We start from the raw sequence: 19438 nt of genomic DNA, 5'->3' as shown, positions 1-19438 counted from the left end.
GAGCAGCGCTCCAAAAGCCAGTGCTTCCAAATAAACCAGAAGGAAGATAATCTGGTGTTGTGTGATTTTTAACTTTATCCACCCCAGTCCAACATCGGCACCTCCACATCATTTCCAGTCGACACAGCCTACACCTCCCAGTGCTGCCAGGAAACTGTCCAATGACAATGGGATGATGTAGTTCCCGCACTCCTGAAAAATTCATAATTTCTAACAATACTGGCTACTCATTCACTGCTGCAACCAATACACAACATTGGAAACATAATACAGGAGACTGTCAGAAATGAGCACAACAGGTCAGGCAGCATCTGAGGTGCAGGAAAATCAACATTGCCCGAAAAATGTAGATTTTCCTGCTCCTTGGATGCTGCCTGACCTGCTGTGCATTGCCAGCACCACTCTAATCTTGACTCTGATCTCCAGCATCAGCAGTTCTCACTTTCACCTGTAAGAAATGAGCAGTTTTAAAACAAAAACCTGGTTGCAATTCAAAGCTTTCAATGAGAGTCTGAACTTGGCGTGAAGTTCAGGTAATCTTTATTGCGACCCAACTTTGTTACAGCTTCAGAATCTCCCAACAGAAAGGCATAGAAAAAGTAGCAATGTTTTAAAAACAGCTCACAGTCAAAGTGCACACACTCCCTCCAACCCCTCACTTTCTTCATTATCGGTCACCACCAAGTTGCCCTTTGTAATTGGATCCTTGGTACACCCTTAACCTGGAGAAATTATTGCCTCACTCAGCATTTTCAACCCGTATCCTGTATCCAAGTAAGTTGGATGGACAGTGCAGAGTCAATCATACTGCTGTGGGTCTGGAGTCACGTGTAGGCCAGATCAGGTAAAGGATGCAGCTGGGACGACTGAGTGAATCCTCTCCCTAAAAAAGAACTGCGTGAATCAGGTGGGAGTTTTCTTCCACCCCCACCCCACCGACAATGGTTTCACCGTTAGATTCTGAACTCCAGATTTCTGACTAAATTCCAATTCCAACATCTGCTGCGATGGGAATCGAACCCGGGAGTCCCCGGAATCAGATTGATAGTCCAGTCGATAATGGCACTTGGCCGTCATTCCTTCAATCCCCCTGCGATGGCACATGAACTCGCTGGTGGCTCCGCAGGTAGGAGGAGCGGGTGAAGGCCTTCCCGCACTCGGGGCAGCGAAAGGGCCTCTCCCCCGTGTGGACCCGCTGGTGCCTCAGCAGGTTAGAGGAATTGCTGAAGGCCTTCCCGCACTCGTGGCATGGGAACGGCCTCTCCCCTGTGTGGACCCGCCGGTGGGTCAGCAGGTTAGTGGAATGCCTGAAGGCCTTCCCACACTCGGGGCAGCTGAAGGGCCTCTCCCCGGTGTGGACCCTCCAGTGGGTCAACAAGTGAGAAGAATACCTGAAGGCCTTCCCACACTCTGTGCAAGGGAACAGCCTCTTCCCAGTGTGGACCTGCTGGTGGCCTAGCAGGTTAGAAGAATTGGTGAAGGCCTTCCCGCACTCAGGGCAGCTGAAGGGCCTCTCCCCGGTGTGGACCTGCTGGTGCCTCAGCAGGGTGGAGGAATTACTGAAGGCCTTCCCGCATTCAGGGCAGCTGAAGGGCCTCTCCCCGGTGTGGACCTGCTGGTGCCTCAGCAGGTGGGAGGAATTACTGAAGGCCTTCCCACACTCGGGGCAGCTGAAGGGTCTCTCCCCTGTGTGGACCCACTGGTGGCTCCGCAGGTGGGAGGAATTGCTGAAGGCCTTCCCACATTCAGGGCAGCTGAAGGGCCTCTCCCCCGTGTGGACCCGCTGGTGGGTCAGCAAGTGGGAGGAATTCCTGAAGGCCTTCCCGCACTCGAGGCAGCTGAAGGGCCTCTCCCCTGTGTGGACACGCTGGTGGGTCAGCAGGTGGGAGGAATTGCTGAAGGCCTTCGCACACTCGAAGCAGCTGAAGGGCCTCTCCCCCGTGTGGACTCGCCGGTGGGTCTGGAGGTTGGAGGCATGGGTAAAGGCCTTCCCACACTCAGGGCAGCTAAAGGGCCTCTCCCCTGTGTGGACTCGCTGGTGGGTCTGGAGGTTGGAGGCCTGGGAAAAGGCCTTCCCACACTTGTGGCAGCTGAAGGGCCTCTCCCCCATGTGGACCCGCTGGTGGGTGTGGAGGTTGGTGGAATCGCTGAAGCCCTTCCCACAGACAGGGCAGGGGAATCGCCTCTCCCCAGTGTGGCTGTGCCGATGAGTCTCCAGAGCAGACGGGAAACTGAAGCCTTTTTTGCAGTCGCCACACTTCCACGGTTTCTCCACGGGGCGGGATTCTTCTGGTTTCTCCATGGCCGGAGCTTCAGCCACACACAAACGTGTGCAGAGCCTATTCCCCACTGTGAATTCCTCTTTCCAGGCCATATAACTGCTTCAGGCTCCACACTCAGTGCACTGCAATGGTAGGGTCTCTCATCCAGTCCCACTGATGCTGAAAACGTACTCAAACAGGAACCAAAACGCTTTGCTCCTTCTCACAGAATCATAGTTGAAAACCGTTGCAATCCCGATGGATTGAGTGACTGTCAAAGTGAGGACTGCAGACACTGGAGAGTCAGAAAGTGTGGCGCTGGAAAAGCACAGCAGGTCAGGCAGCATCTGAGGAGCAGAAGAGTCAACATTTTGAGCATAAATCTGTTGATTTTGAAACTTCCATCTTCAGATCTTCAAATGCTCTGTAAAAAGAGATTACAAAAGCCATCACTGTCAGTGCAGGGTAGAAATTCTGAACAAGGAATTCTACTTTCTGTGGAATATTCTTTTCTTTTGTTATTCCACAAAATTGAAAGCACCATCCCACTCTCTCTCCCCCTCTGTTCTCACTCCACTCTAACTAATTCCCTGAAGGTGCTGATTCAGAATCTTAAAGGGGCAGAAAAGCAAAAACGTCAAGACTGACATCTCTCTGCATTTTGGATAACTCCACAACACTGGGATACAGTTGACAGTGAGCAGGTCTGATTCTGAGAAGCAAACATAAGTGTGTCAATTCATGGGGTAACCTGCAATGCAGCTATTTGTGGAACAAATGGTTAACGTCCCCAGGAAGGTGGGAGCAAATTGAGACATCAAGGCATTAACACCGACACACTTCAGTGAAACTCTTCTGCTCCCAGTCAGGGCAAAACATCTTTGAAAGCTGCTCTGAAAGCCCAGTCTTCACAACCACACTTCTGCTTTCACCAAAGATAATTAGAGTCATACAGCACGGAAACAGACCCCTTGGCCCAACTTGTCCGAGCTGACCAGATATCCTACATTAATCTAGCCACATTTGCCATCACTTGGCCCCTATATGGGCCGGGTGCTGGCAGCTGGGACTACATTGGGTTGGCTATCTGTTCGGCAAGAATGAGTTGGACCAAAGGATCTGTTTCCGTGCTGTACATCTCTATGACTCCAGTCGCATTTGCCATCACTTGGCCCCGATCCACTGAACCCTTCGTATTCATACACCCATCCAAGTACCTTTTAACTGCTGGAATTGTACCAGAACCCACCACCTCATCTGGCAGCTCATTCCATAACTGCACCACCCTCTCCATCAAAAAAGTTTCCCCTAAGATCTCTTTTACATCTCTCCACCCCGGCCTTATCGGAAACCTCTTACCCTCTCGTTCTGGACTCCCCCATCCGAAAGAAAATACCTTGAGTATTGACCCTATCCATGCCCCTCAGGATTCTATAAAATGTCTGCAATGTCACCCTTCAGACTTTGGGGAAAACAGCCCCACCCCATCCTTCCATCCCTCCTCGTCCAGGTAATTAAGACATATACCTGAGTTTGCAGAATCTGCTCCCTCCCTGGATTCACTCCAGCTGCTACAAGTGAACAGATTTCCACCCCTCCCCTCTCTCGCCTTCCCAGGATGAACAGTTCCTCCAGAGGGAGGGAGTTTCAGCCTGAAACTGACAGGGCCACTTCCGCGCATTGTGACGCCATCAATGGGTCGGGGGTGGGGGAGGGTATGGGAGACGGGGCAAGAGAAAGGGGCGGGACGAGATGCGGGGCTCGGCCGGAAGCGGGACCCCGCACTCCGCCTGTGCTGCCCTGCACAGTTTGCAGAAATTCCTTCCCTTCAGAGAATCCCCAGTGTAGAAGCAGGCCACTCGGCGCAACGAGTCCACACCGACCCTCCAAAGGGTAACTCACCCTCAACCATTCCCCTAGCCTTTTTGCTCAAAACTGTTCGAAATGGGGTAAAGTGTTGTTTTTGCAGATGTAGAAAAAGCATACAGAAAAGGGGTACAGCAAGAGAACTATTAACCCTGCAGGTATTTAGGGACTTTTCAGTGTATAATTGTGGTTAATTAAATGCTAACATTGGTGTGTAATTACTATAACAAAAAAATATTTTTGTAAAATTATGCTATCAGCAAAAAGCTGAGATAACTGAAATGCTTGAGCTACACAAAACGATACAAGTTCATGAAATGTCCGAGGATGGAATGTACCAGCAGAATTGATACAAAATGTGAAACCAGATCTTGACAAAATAAATGTATGTGTCAGCATTTACAGAAAGGAAGGTTGCCAACCTGGGGAAGGGGGAAGTAATAAGGGTGGAGTGCAGCTGGGCAGTGGTCTGGTACAGTAAGAGAGATTGGGTAATTAGGAGTCTGGAGAGATGCCCTCACTCAGCTCAAAGGGTATAACTGTACACTAACCTGAGTTCTAATTTGCTCATTTGCTTCTGCATTTGATGATCTTTCATGCAAGATCGTAGAATAAATTGTCTTGTTTCCGGTTTTGGTGATCTCGTCTAAATTTTATTAAACTTGTTTCTAAAAGATTTGGGGGCGTGTTCCAGGATCCCAAGCTCCGGTCGCTCGGCATTCTTGGAGAAACGGAGAAGGTGCACCTCGCTGATTTCGGCGATCTCTAGTTTCCCCTTGTTGCCGAGGCGGCTCTGGGCGAGCGTGATCCGGACTGGGAGACCCTGGAGACAGGACGGGCAGACGCGATGCAGCGGGGTCGGTCGGGTAACTCTTGCGCACAATACCCGGGTAAGAAAAAGGTCTTAAATAAGTATGATCTGGGTGACTGGGGTAGGCAGCTGGTTTTGTTTTGTTGTCAGTCTTTGCCACGAGCGAGGCGCACTAAGACACGGCGGTTGGTCGGGTAACTCTTATGGACTTAAGACCCACATTCGCGGGCGGCCGGGATTTGCAGCTTTACTTGCTGTTTCACCGCGGTGCGAAGGGCAGTAAGACGTGGTGGTTCAGTCAGGTTACTCTTGTGTACATAAGACCCGGATAAAGGTAAATTTCGGGCGACCTCGATTGACAACATACTTTGCTGTCTGGTATTGCCGCAGGACGGGGTGCGCATTCGACCAAGTAACATATGTGCACAGACCAAGGTATGAAAATTGACCTTTAAGTATTACCTTGGTGGTTCGTTCCGTACGAGAAGTACGGGGGAATTGGCAACTTAAAAAAATAGAGAATAAAGGTCTTTAATTGGCTAGGTTAATCTAACAAGTAAGGTGTCTAACTGACGCGATCACCCAGCCTTAGACCGGTTATTAAGAAGGGAAACCCCCACGCGGAGATTGGGACCCTGAAGTGGGTGTGGAAGAAGGTAACACCGAACTTCAGAGAGGTTAATTGAAATTATATAAAGAAAACGGCCGAGTAATAAAATGGGAAATAAGAATAGCAATTTAGATGTAGAAGGGGACATGAGAGGGACGTTCGAGGACCACATCCCAATGGACAGTCCTTTAGGAAAAATGTTAAGAGATTGGAAGTACAATCCTGGACGCGAGGAAAGGATAAAAAACAAAAAGATTAAATGTCAATGAAAAACAGCCTTACAGTCAGGAGGAATCAGATCATGCTTCGTATCAGAAGGGCTAGTAGCTGAAGGGCTACTGAGGGTGCACTTCGTAACTAACTTATGGCAGACGCCCAGAAAAATATTCAAAAGCTAGAGGAGTCGTTGCGGGAAACTCAAAGTGTCTGTGAGACATGGTGTCTGTGTGTGTGTGTGAGAGAGAGAGAGAAAAAAGAGCTCTACAGCTAGTAGAAAGTTTAACCCTTTGTGATTCAGTGTGAATGCACATTTGTTTGTTGGTGATTGAATGTTCCCTGGAGCTTGAGATCCGGGACTGTTTTGAGTCTGATTTCTATTATGGAAATTTTAACATGATTTCTTTTAAGGTTAAGGATTTTGCAAGATTATGAAATAAAATGTTCTTTTTACAGGTCATGACTGCCTTCCTATCAGTTTCTAACTGATCCCTTTTATCCTTACATAAAAGCGATTTATGGAGGACAGTTGAAGTTTTAACTTGAATAGACAAATCCTTTTAAGGCAGCTCTGGTTATTTCACGACCTATAGCATTGTAATTGAGCAATGACTGGTCAGGACTACTTGGGAGGACGAGTTTTGGATTTGAATCAGGGGACTGTAACCGGGTGATTGTGGTGGATTTCAGAGTTGGGAACTGTGTGCATTTTGCATTTTGAATATTAAACACTGAATAAAAGAATTTATAATATATAAATATATATTTACAAGTAAGATTCCAAAATGTATAGTTAGGAACAGGCTTTAAAGAAAAGCAAGCATCAATTGATAAATTGTATTTGAGATTACAGGGAGCAAGAAAAATTGCAATATTTCTTCAAAAGAATCAAGGTTTAAACAAAACATTGGGTGAGGAGATGTTACAAAAGGGACGAGAAAGGATCGGGGAGGAGATGTTAAGGGGTCTGGTAGACAGGAACAAGGAACAAAGTGGAAATCCCCACAGGCGGGATGTTATTACTGTGGAAAGACAGGTCACTTTAAGAGAGAGTGTCCAGATCCGAAAAAGGAAGTAAAGGCAGTGTCGTTTATGAACTTTGATGAAAAATAGGGGTGTCAGGAGTTCCTGCCCTCGGGGACCCACCAGGAACTCTTGATAAATTTAAAGATGGTACCTTACAAAGAGGACGTAGTTTTCCTAGTCAATATGGGGACAGCAAGGTCATCCTTAAATTTTAAGCCCAAGGGAGTGGGAACAAAAACAAAAGTTAATTGGATTATGGCAACAGTTTTGTGATGAGAGGCACGAAGAATCAGTTTTGCGTTCATGACGAGATATTGCCACCAAATTGGGGATTTAATTAACTGCAAAAGGTGCTATTGAATCTGTTGAGGTTCTTATAAATGAATGCGCTTGAGCAAAAATATATAATTAATAATTAATATTTATAATAATTCAATTGTGTTAGCCTGAATCAATATTAATTGGCAGGATTCCTTCATACATTCTCAGTGACCTGTCTTATTGATTCATGGTTAATTTAAAACATGACTGCATTAATTCATTGTTAATTAAAGAATGGAAAACTACATTACTGGCCAGTGTGTGTGCAGGCAGTGGTAGCAATAGCCTTATTGGTAGAGGAGAGTCGGAAACTTACTTTTAGGGGAGCCTTAGTAGTCAGCACCCCACATCAGGTACGGTCAGGAGAAGAAAGGGGCATGATTAGAAGAGCTACTCTGAGGGAATGGAAAAGAGAGATCCGGTGGGTGAGGGAGTGATACCAGCCAAAAGCAAATTCCCCAATGTAGACCCCCATTGGAAGGGTATGGATGAACACGATAGAGGAAAAATGAGGGACTTTCGAGAGATGGTCATTTTGGGTATTAAAGAAGCAGCACCTAAATCTCAGAAGTTTTTTAAAGCTTTAGAAGTAAGACAGGAAAAGGAGGAAGCCCTGTCAGCCTTTTTACAGACATTAAAATAAGCCTGTAGAAAATATTCGGGAATGAATCCCGATGATCCAGTAGCACAGGGACTTTTAAAGGTCCAATTTGTGACTAAATCATGGCTGGACATACAAAATAAATTACAGAAATTAGAAGGCTGGAGTGAAAAACAGATAGAAGATCTGTTATATGAGGCACAGAAAGTGTGTGTGAAAAGGGAAGAGGAGAAACAAAAACAAAAAGCTAAAATAATGGTTGCAGCAGTTGAAGAAATTACGATAGACAATGTCCAAGGTTAGGACGACAAAGAGAAGCGGTATCATTGATGATTTTTGATGAAGATTAGGGGAGTCAGGGGTTCCCTCCTCCTGTGACCCACCGGGAACCCTTGATAAATTTAAAGGTGGGACCTGAAGGAGAGGAAACAGTGTTTTTAGTGGATACGGGAGCAGCACGATCATCCCTACGCTTTAGACCGAGCGGTGTTAAATTAACTAACAAAGGTCTCAAAGTTTCGGGAGTAAAAGGCAAAGAATTCTTAAATCAGAATACGGGACAATGGCTCACAGACTCTAGGATCTTGAAATATGAGACAATCTTAATAGAACAGGATGACCTTGTGTTAGTCACAGACAGTTGCTTGAATCCAGCTGCATTTCTGTGGCGGAGAGAGGGGGGTGGCCCCTGTCAATCCAGAACATGACAGCTTTGATATTACTGAATATCAGACTAAAGTGCGAATGAACTTAAGAGACGTACCGTTGCATGCGGGAGCTCGGTTGTTTATCGACGCGTCCTCCCGGCTGATTGAGGGTAAAAAGCACAATGAATATACTGTAGTAGACAGGATAGAGGGAAGCATTATCGAGGCTGAAAGACTGCCTAACGGCTGGTCATAGTTCAATGATAAGTTTTTAAAGAACTATACTGTGGCGCTCGGCTCTTCTTTGTCTATTCTTAGGAATAAAGGCCTGTTGGTACAGACACTGCCACTCAAGTTTGCAGTACATCGAATACAACCGGGTGATTGGGTCCTGATCAAGACCTGGAAAGATACCAAACTGCACCCGTGCTGGGAGGGACCATTCCTAACTCTCCTGACTAGTGAAACTGCTATTCGGACTGCTGAGAAAGGGTGGAGTCATCACACTCGCGTTAAAGGTCCTGTGAATGCCCCAAAGGCGGAGTGGCACGCTCATCCTACAGACAACCCTCTGAAAGTTAAGAAAGAAAGAATGAACGGAGACAAAAGACTCTTTTAACGTTTGCTGATATACATATTGTTATTGATTGTAAGGGCTGTGTGACACCTAAAATGTTAAGACAGGACAGTAGGCAGAGTTCAGAGATGGGTAGATACTGGTATAGTATTGTAACGTTAGTAGTACTAACTATTCAAGGAAATGCGAAAAATCACTTCACTACGCTGTGCCAGAATTATGCTAAACAAGAGGGACTTGCCGACTGTTGGGTCTGTGCAGAGGTCCCACACCATGGCGAATCTGGAATCCCCCCCTCAGTAATATTGCTCACTAAAAAACGTGTACAATGTACAATAATTTGATGTGGGTTCAAATAATACAAAGTGGAGGTTTGAAAGAAGCAAATATAGCTTTGCGGGATGGTTCCCAAGGCCAGCTCCAAAACATCAGGGCACTATTGATAGTCTTAGAATTTCCCCACCGAAAGGAGCAGTAAATACCACCTGTTTCTGTAATCAGAATGATGCTGCACCTTTCCAACTGGGAAAATCATCTTGTGTCCACACCAGTCAAGCCACTGCCACGACCACTCCCCAAATATTAAACGGAACATATTGGGTATGCGGTCTGAAGGCCTATCCATCCCGGGGAAAAATATGTTCGTGTGATCAAATGTGTCATGTTATGAAGTTGACAAAACACTTCCCCAAAACCAGAAAGGTTGGAGTGGCTGCTGTTACCTCGCTTATATAGTCCCTCACCTCCGAATAGAAAAGCATGAGCCCAACCTGAGAAAGGAAGGGGGGATAAGACGCAAGACCAGAGAGGTCTCAGAAGGAGACCGTCTACTGTGGACACTACTCCCAAACTACGGCACTACAAGGGCAGGGGTGGAAATACAGAAATAGCAGCTGCCCTTGAAAATTTAATTAATGATACCACCGACGCGATGGGAGAAACTCAATCCCAAATATCGGCCATAATCACTGAAATGATTGCCACAAGACTGACAGCTTTACAGAATCGAATGGCTTTAGACTATCTTTTGGCCGAAAAAGGGGGAACCTGTGCTCTGATTGGTAAAGAATGCTGCACCTTCATCCCAGACATCTCTTCCATAGTGGAAGATAAGGCAGAAATAGTAAAGAAAAAGATAAGCAATATAAGACAAATTGAAGATGAACTCCGAAAAGATGAAGGATGGGGATGGGGTAACTGGAGATTGACCGGGTGGGAAAACGGTTAGTGAATTTAGGCATTTATGTGCTACTAATAATTGTAGGTTTACTGATAGGGTTTAATGTGTTAAAATGGATAATGACTAAGCTGGTAATGTCTTTGGGAGGACAACAACCAATAATGGTACAAACTTAGAAGGACAGAAATGACTAGATTGTGAACCTCGACACCATAGGGTGAAAAGAGGGCAAAACATAAGATTGCAAAAACAACAAATGGTTAAGAAAAGAAATGGGGGAATTGTTAGAAATGGGTAAAGTATGTTTTTGCAGATATAGAAAAAACATACAGAAAAGGAGTACAGCAAGAGAACTATTAACCCTGCAGGTATTTAGGGACTTTAGTGAATTTAGTGTATAATTGTGGTTAATTAAATGCTAACTTTGGTGTGTAATTACTATAACAAAAAGTTCTTTTTGTATAGTTATGCTTTCAGCAAAAAGCTGAGATAACCGAAATGTTTGAGCTATACAAAATGATACAAGTTAATGAAATGTCCGAGGATGGAATGTACCAGCAGAATTGATACAAAATGTGAAACCAGATCTTGACAAAATAAATGTATGTGTCAGCATTTACAGAAAGGAAGGTTGCCAACCTGGGGAAGGGGCAAGTAATAAGGGTGGAGTGCAGCTGGGCAGTGGTCTGGAAGGGCTTATGCCCTAAACGTCGATTCTCCTGTTCCCTGGATGCTGCCTGACCTGCTGCGCTTTTCCAGCAACACATTTTCAGCTGTGATCTCCAGCATCTGCAGACCTCACTTTCTCCTCAGTGGTCTGGTACAGTAAGAGAGATTGGGTAATTAGAAGTCTGGAGAGATGCCCTCACTCAGCTCAACTGTACACTAACCTAAGTTCTAATTGGCTCATTTGCTTCTGCATTTGATGCCCTTTCTTGCAAGATCGGAGAATAAATTGTCTTGTTTCCAGTTTTGGTGGTCTCGTCTAAATTTTATTAAACTTGTTTCTAACAATACTAACGCTCCTGACTTATGTACCTAACCTGCACATCCCTGGGCACTATGGGTAATTTAGAACTGCCAATCCACCCTAACCTGCACATCCCTACACACCATGGATAATTTTGTATTGCAAATCCCCCCCTAAAATGGATAAAGTTAAAAATCACACAACACCAGGTTGGAGACTAACAGGTTTGTTTGGAAGCACTAGCATTTGGAGCGCTGCTCCTTCATTAGGTGGTTGTCAAGAATAAGGTCATAAGACATAGAATTTATGGAAAAACATGACAGAGTCCATGTCATTGAAATGACATGTTGAACAAACCTGGATTGTTCAGTCTTTCATCTTTTCGATTGGGTTGCAGGCATCATTAACATGCAAATCCCAGAAATACCTGTAAGGCACCTTCTCAAGAGAACTTAAAGTTTTATAACAAAAAGTGACATTTTAGACCAGCTCTGCAAGTGAAGTGTAGTGCGGTGCGGTGCGGTGCGGTCAGGAGAGAGAAAAATCTCTATTTCCATCCTGTATGTCTCTACCTATTTGAGAACAGATGCCTTACTTCTGTTGGTGTAAGTATTGTTGTAAATCATAGCTGGGTACTAATAGTTAGATATAAGGGGGAAGAGAATTCCTCAAATAGGGCAGTATAAGAATCCTGGGAGAGCTCTATTTCTGGTTTACTTGCTAATGAACAAACATTAAACACAAGCACCTATTTATTTCAAATTTGATTTCATTTTCCTTGTGTGATTCCCTGCTGTGACTACACTTGCCTGGATGTTGACAGGCTGGGAGATTGTGGGTTGGGGCTTGATTGACTGAATGTTTTATTGTTCCAGAAGGTGTAGAAGGGAACAGGGAGATCAACAGAGGACAGAGAAATCAGGACCTGAAATCTGAGCTGACACCAGACTACCCTGTGATCAGTGCTTTGATTAGCAGTGCCAACCCTCCACCTTTACCTAACTTCCCATTTGAGGATACCCTCAATATTCAGGATCCAATCCTTGTCATCCTGAAGCCATGTCTCTGTAGCAGTGTCAGATTGCAATTATTCACTTCAATGTATGTAGTCAATTCATTCACTTTTGTTACAATGCAGCACACATTTAGACACACCATTTTTAGTTTCAATTTTTGTGATCTTTAGAATCTAGTTTTGATTGCTGGTACATTTACTCTCCTTGTCCCTTTCAATTGTTCTCTGATGTTCATTTTCCACATCACTACATTACTCACTGGCCTTGATTTGGATTGGCCATAATGTCCAGGGATGTGCAGGTTAGGTGGGTTAGCCATGGGAAATGCAGGGTTATAGTTTCGGGGTAATAGAAGCAGGAATAGGGCCATTTGGCCCATACAGCCTGCTCCGCCATTCATTAAGATCATGGCTGATCTATCCATTCTCTCAGCTCCTCCTCCCTGCATTAACCCAACGACACTTAATTCCCCTACCATTGCAAATACCCATTCAACTGTGTCTTGAATATTCTTAATGAAGCTGCCTCTACTGCTTCTTTGGGCAGAGAATTCCATAGATTCACTACTCTCCAGGAAAAGCAGTTCCTCCTCATCTCTGTCCTAAATTTACTCCTCCTAATCTTGAGGCCTGGTTTCATTCACCAGCAGAAATTACTCAATAGGTAGAGCTTCATCCCCACAGTGCAATGAATTCCCACTTTCCACCAAAATCCTGGATGCAACTCGTTCAGTTGCTGTCTCACAAATGCAAGATTTCATTGTAACTTCTTCTGTTCCCATTAAGGGCAAAACATCTTTGAAAGCTGCTCTGAAACTCCAGCCTTCACAATCACACTTCTGCTTTCACCAAAGATTAGAGTCATACAGCACGGAAACAGCCCAGTTGGTCCACCTTGTCCGGCCAAACAGATATCCTAAATCAACCTAATCCAATTTGCCTGCATGTGGCTCATATCCCTCAAAACCCTTCCTTTTCATGTACCCATCCAAATGCCTTTTAAAATTCTCCCTCACCTCAAACATATACTTTCTAGTTTTGGACCTTTCTACTTTGGCAAAAGTAACTTGGGTATTCACCCTATCCATGCCCCTTACGAACGTCTGTAAGGTCACCCTTCAGCCTCCAGTGCTCTAGGGAAAATATCCCCAGCCATTTGAGTCTCTCCCTGTAGCTCGAACCCTCCAACTCTGACAGGAGCCTTAAAAATCTTTTCCGACCCCTTTCAAAGTTTCACAACATCTTTTCTATAACAGGGAGACCAGAAATGAATGCAGTCTTCCAAATGTGGACTTACACAGCTGCAACATGACCTCCCAATTCCTGTACTCTCTTCTCTGACCAATAAAGGAAAGCATACCAAATGCCTTCTTCACTATCCTGTCTACCGGTGACTCCACTTTCAAGGAACTATGAACCTGCACTCCAAGATCTCTTTGTTCTGCAACGTCCCCCTTATCGGTGTCAGTCCTACCTGGATTGCTTGACCAAAATGCAAACTACACACCTCTTAAAATAAACTGCCACTTCTTGGCCCATCAGCTCACCTGATCAATTCTCATTCATAGTGAACTCTGTTTCCTCTCTTATTCCTTTGAAGTTGAAAATCTCCACCCCACACACCCTCTCTCCATTCTCAGTTTGCTGAACCTTATCCCTGCTGGACCTCATCCTGAAGGGTCTGCTTCATGCTGATTAACAGACCCACACTCAGGGTGGAGAGGGGGTGGGGACCTAATTGAAACAAGGAATACTGAACAGCCTGGACAGAGTGGAATTTGGAAAGGTGTTTCCATTGGTTGGAGGGATTAGAACCAGTGGGCACAGCCTTAGAGTAAAGGGAAGACCTTTCAGCATGGAGATAAGGAGAAACTTCTTCAGCCAGACAGCGGTGAATCTATGGAATTCACTGCCACAGAAGGCTGTGCAGGCCAGGTCACCGAGGATATTCAAGATTGAGATGGAGACGTTCTTGAGTCTCAAGGCGATGGAGGGTTACGGAGATGAAGTGGGAGAATGTGGCTGAGGAACCTATCAGCCATGATTGAGCGGCAGAGCAAACCTTGAATGGTCCAATTTCTGCTACGATGCCTTATGTTCTCTTGCTGTCCTGGACACACACAGAGTGCATTGGAAGCAGGAGTAGGCTGTTTGGTCTTTCAAGCCTGCACCAACATTCAACAGATTATCGGCAGATTCACAACCATCGAGATGAATAGGTTGGATCTTGTTCACTGGATCACAGGAGGTTTAGAGGTGACCTGACAGAGGTTTATAAAATCGCGAGGGGCAGAGATGAGGTGACCGCTGGTATCCTTTCCCTAAGGTGGGGGTTTCAAGTTTAGGCAGCAAATTTGAAGGTGCGAGGAGAAAGGATTTTAAAAAGGTGGGGGCGGTGGCACTTTTCTTTTTACACAGAGTGGTTTGTATGTGGAATGAATGTGGATGCAGGTTGAGTAACAACATTTAACAGACATTTGGATAAGTATATGAATAGGAAAGGTTCGGAGGAATATGTGCCAATCACAGGTAGGTGGAATTAGTTTAGTTTGTGAATATAGTCGGCCTTAGACTAGTTTGACTAAAGGGTCTGGTTCTGTTGGTGTCTGACTCTGTAACTGTTCTATACTGGTGTTAAATCATTTACTTGCCTTCCCCCAGAAACATCCACTTCTTTGGTGTTCAAAAATCAGATGAACTCAGCCTTGAATAATATTCAATGACCCCCTAACGCAGGGGGTTATCCCCACTTCTGAACTCAATTCCTCTTGTTAATATACCCCTTGCCTTGCTGATTGCTTGCTGCACCTGTCCAGGCAAAAGTGAGGACTGTAGATGCTGGAAATCAGAGTCGAGATTAGAGTGATGCTGGAAAAGCACAGCCAGTCAGGCAGCATCTGAGGAAGAGGAAAAATCGACATTTCAGGCAAAAGCTCTTCATCTGCACCTGTCTGACAACTGGCAGTGACTGGTGTAGAAGGATGCTGAGACCCCTTTGCACATCCACACATCATTCCTGATGAAGTGCTCGGGAACGAAATGTCGACTTTCCTGGTCCTCGGATGCTGCCTGACCTACTGCCTTTTTCCAGCCCCACACTTTGACTCGAATCTCCAGCATCTGCAGTTCTCACTTTCTCCACATCCCAATATATCGCCATTTAAACAATACATCTCCTTTCTGCTTTTTTTTTCACAGCAATGGCTATAACTTCACATTGAGATACTGCATTTGTCACGTGTTTGTAAATTGCGGTCTTATCTACATTGGGAAGACCCAGTGTAAACTTGGGGAACAATTTGGCGAGCATCACAGCTGGGTCTGCAGAGGCTGACCAGACCTCCCAATCACCACTCATTTTAATTCCCCTTCCCACTCCCTTTCTGACAAGAACATCTTAGGCTTCCTCTATTGCCACAACGAACCAAACTGCAAACTGGGGGAACAACACCCCATCTTCCGCCCGGGCAGCCTACAGCCTGTGGGACTCAACATCAAGTTCTCCAATTTCAAATAACCTCCCTTTCCATCCCCCGACTCCCTTCTCAGCCCCGTGCCCCTCATTTCCACTTCTCCCTTTCATTAACCTGATTTCTTTCACCCATTGACTCATCAGGCTGTAACCTCTCCCTGTCTTCACTGATCCCTACTTTAGACCCCTGCCCCAGCACCCATCCCCAGTCCTGAAGAAGAGTTACACCCAAAACATCAACTTCTCCACTTCCTGATGCTTATTGGTTTGCTGTGTCGTTCCAGCCTCCTGTCTGTCTATTTTGCCAATTGAGACACAGACCTCGACCATATTTCCAGAGTCTGTCCCCTCCCTGGGTTCACTCCCTTTCCTTTCAGTTCCTGAAAATCAACAATTGAATCCCAGAATGAAAACGAAACGGAAAAGGGGGCGAGAAAAGAGAGTGCTGTACTCACAGATCTTAGACAGAGGAAGGAATTTGCAGTCTGGGTGAAGCTAAATGTTGATTCAGAAAGAGAGGAGCAGGAGTAGCAGCTTCAGAAACTCATGGTCCAACTTCCGCATTCAGACAATGCTGTGGCTCTGATTGGCAGGAGGACCATTCTCCTTCCGGTCCTCCAGGGTTCCCGACTGGCCCATCAAAGGAAGGTCGCGAGCCTTTTTTTGCGGAACGCGATGAACATGGCCAGAGTTTTGCTGATACCGGTGGGCATGCGCACTGCGTTGCTGACACCGGGTAACATGCGCAGTATGCTCACTGGGGATGCTGGTGTTCCTGTCAGATTTTAAGAGGCCAAATGCCAATGGGTAAATAAGGGGTTGAGGCACAATTTGTTTTTCGCTGTGGTTCGACACTTCATTGCTTTTGCATTCTGTCTGGCTGCTCAACTTTTGTATGTCTTTTCACCACGTTGGGGGGCGAGTCCAGAACTGGAGGGCATGGGTTTAGGGTGAGAGGGGAAAGGTTTCTGAGGGGTAACCTTTTTGCACAGACGGTGGTGCGTGTCAGCCAGAGGAATTGGTGGAGGCTAGTACGTATGATAATATTTAAAATGCATCTGGATGGGGATATGAATAGGACAGATTCGGAGGGATAAGGGGTCAAATACTGGCAAATGGGTCACTGCATTAATTCAGGATATCCGGTCGGCATAGACCGAAGGGTATGTTTCTGTGCTCTGTGACGCTATTTCTAGATAGTTGGAACAACTTCATTAGGCCATTCACCCCTTACAGTCAAGATCAGAGTGGTGCTGGAAATGTACAGCAGATCAGGCAGCATCCAAGGAAGCAGGAAAATCGACGTTTCAGACAAAAGCCTTAAATGCTGCCTGACCTGCTGTGTTTTTCCAGCAACACATTTTCAACTCTGATCTCCAGCATCTGCAGTCCTCACTTTCTCCATTTTCACCCCTCCCGACTCCCAGGTAGAGTCATCACCATCCATTTTCTGTGTGTGTGTGTGTCCTTTGAAGGGCTTGATACAGCGGTCAAAGCTGGTTCGAGGCATGAGAAAAGAAGGGTGTGGTTGGGGCTGGGGAGAAAACAGACAGAATGGATGGGGGACAGAGAGAAACTGTGGGGGGGGAACAGAGAGAGAGAGAGAATAAGTGGGGTTGACAGAGAGATTGGGCGGGGGAGAAAGAATGGGCGTGGCGGAGAAGTGGGAGATGGCACAGGGCAGGGTGACACTAGGCACACTGATACACAAGATGATCACTGAGCCATCAGTTGGCCAACTTGACACACAAGATAGCCGCCAGATGACAATACGGAGAGAAACAACAGAGCTGATACAGATACTGCCTGGGGCCACCAAAATGCCAGCACAATGGACTCACAACCCAGGTGATTAGTTTAAGGCGGGTGGGGGAGAGAATACACATGAGTAATGAACACTTCCCGAAGAATTGTCTGGGTCCAGCCAACACCCATTATAGAAGTGCTAACAGCTTGATACAGACTCAATACCAAATGCTGATAGCCAGGGCTGCAGGAATCCCCCTTCTCAGGAAGAGTACTTAGCGCCCATTACTACAACGATGGATTTCCATGCAGACATTGAAATGGATAATGTCTGCACTGAAACTGACAACGACTGTGCGGAAATTAACAAAGGCTGTGCCTGAACTGACAAAGACTGTACCGAAACTATCAACAATTCTACAAGGATTACCATAAACAAATCATGTTACAAAGACAATAATCTCATCCCTGACCGATTGGTTCATAAGATGTATAAAAGTTTCTTGACGTGTGCTCCAGGTCGAGAGAAGTCTCGCAGCTGACACTGTTCTGTTGGTGCCTTTCTCTCCCCGGAGCCCCGGTATTTCCTCGTGCAATAAACTCTGTCATTGAACCTCAATTCTGAATCCGAGCCTAGTGTTTTTCACCACAACAGGGGAGAGAGAATGGGCGGGGATGGCAGATGGTGGGGGGAGTGAGGGAGAGAGAGAGAATGGATAGAGAGGAGATGGTGGAGGCCTGGAAGAATAGAAATGGGACAGAGGGTGTGGTGAGAGAATAGATGGGGGCAGAAGGTGTGGTGGAGAGAGAATAGATGGGGCAGAGGGTGTGTAGAAGGACTGGTCAGAAGGCAGAGGGTGAGGAATGAAATGACAGGGTTGCAGAGGGTTGCGTGAGAGAGAATGGTCAGGCTGTTTGAAGTATAGAGGGAGAATGGACAAGAAGCTGGGGATGGAAAGAGAATGGACAAGGGGCGCTGTGGATGGCGGGGGAGAATAGACAGTGGGATCAGTGGGTGATGGGCGAATGGACAGGGAGAGCTGTGGCTGGCCAAGATCAAAAAATTTGATGACAGTAAACATTTATCAGATTGTTTCTGGAACAGAAAAACTTGCACTGGCGTCTCCCAGAAGAGGGGTGTCTCGTATGTATTCCTTCAATTTGTTTTAAAATAATTGTTATGTATCTTAATTGTTAAGGTGTACCTGGCACACAGAGAGATGGCTGTGGTTGTTGGAGGTCAGTCACCTCAGTTCCAGGACCGTCTCTGCAGGAATTCATAGGGTAGTGTCTTAGGCTCAACCATCTTCATCAATGACCTTCTTCCATCATAAGGTCAGAGGTGGTGATATTCTCCAATAATTGCACGATGTTCACAATTCCTCACAAACTGAAGCAGTTCAGTTTGAAATGCAACAAGATCTTAACAATATCCAATGGGCTGATGAGTGACAAGTAACATTTATGCCACGCCAATGCCAAACAATGACTCATCCCAAAAAGAGATAATCTGACCACTGCCCCGTGATATTTAACAGTGTTACTGTCACTAAACACCCCACTATCAACATCCTTGGGGTTTACCATTGACCAGAAACTCAACTAGACTAACAACAGACAGAATGGCAACAAGTGCAGGCAACAAGTCAGGAATATTGTGGCAAGAAACTCCCCAAATCCTGCCCATCTTCTACAAGGCAGAAGTCAACAGTATAACGGACTACTCTCCCACCAGCTTGGATGGGTGCAGCTTCAACAACATTCAAAAAGCTTGATACCATCCAGGACAAAGTCGCCTGCTTGATTGGCACCATCTCCACATACATCCACTCCCTCTGCCTGACTGTTCATAAGCAGGAGTGCATATGATCTACAAGACACAACACAGAAATTCACCAAAGATCCTTAGAAAATACCTTCCAAACCAACAACCACTTCCATCTAGAAGGATCAGGCAACAGATACTTAGGAACACAACTTCTTGCAAGTACCCCTCCAAGCCACTCACCATCTTGACTTGGAAATATATTGCTGTTCCTTCAGTGTTGCTGGGTCTAAACCCTGGAATACCCTCCGTAAGGACATTATGGGTCACCGTACAGCGTGTGGACCACAGTAG

The 19438-nt window shown here is 45.8% G+C and overlaps 1 protein-coding gene and 1 pseudogene across 1 annotated transcript; one reads left to right on the top strand and one right to left on the bottom strand.

Annotated features, from left to right (window-relative positions):
* Positions 1–1037: 1037 nt before the first annotated feature.
* LOC148143550 (uncharacterized) lies at positions 1038–16081 on the bottom strand. The gene is made up of 2 exons (XM_087975668.1): positions 16029–16081; positions 1038–2608 (listed from the first exon to the last, which is right to left on the bottom strand). The coding sequence occupies exon 2, from the start codon at positions 2372–2374 to the stop codon at positions 1082–1084; it is 1293 nt and encodes a 430-aa protein (XP_087831794.1). The 5' UTR covers positions 2375–2608; positions 16029–16081; the 3' UTR covers positions 1038–1081.
* Positions 9065–19438, top strand: part of LOC148143549 (endogenous retrovirus group 3 member 1 Env polyprotein-like) — a 25493-nt pseudogene continuing 15119 nt past the window's right edge.

This window comes from Chiloscyllium plagiosum, unplaced genomic scaffold (assembly GCF_037043375.1).
Source record: "Chiloscyllium plagiosum isolate Xiang-an unplaced genomic scaffold, Cpla_swu_hap1 HiC_scaffold_27, whole genome shotgun sequence".
NCBI lineage: Eukaryota > Metazoa > Chordata > Chondrichthyes > Orectolobiformes > Hemiscylliidae > Chiloscyllium > Chiloscyllium plagiosum.
The sequence above is the reverse complement of the archived record's forward strand: the minus strand, read 5'-3'. Positions and strand labels throughout refer to the sequence as shown.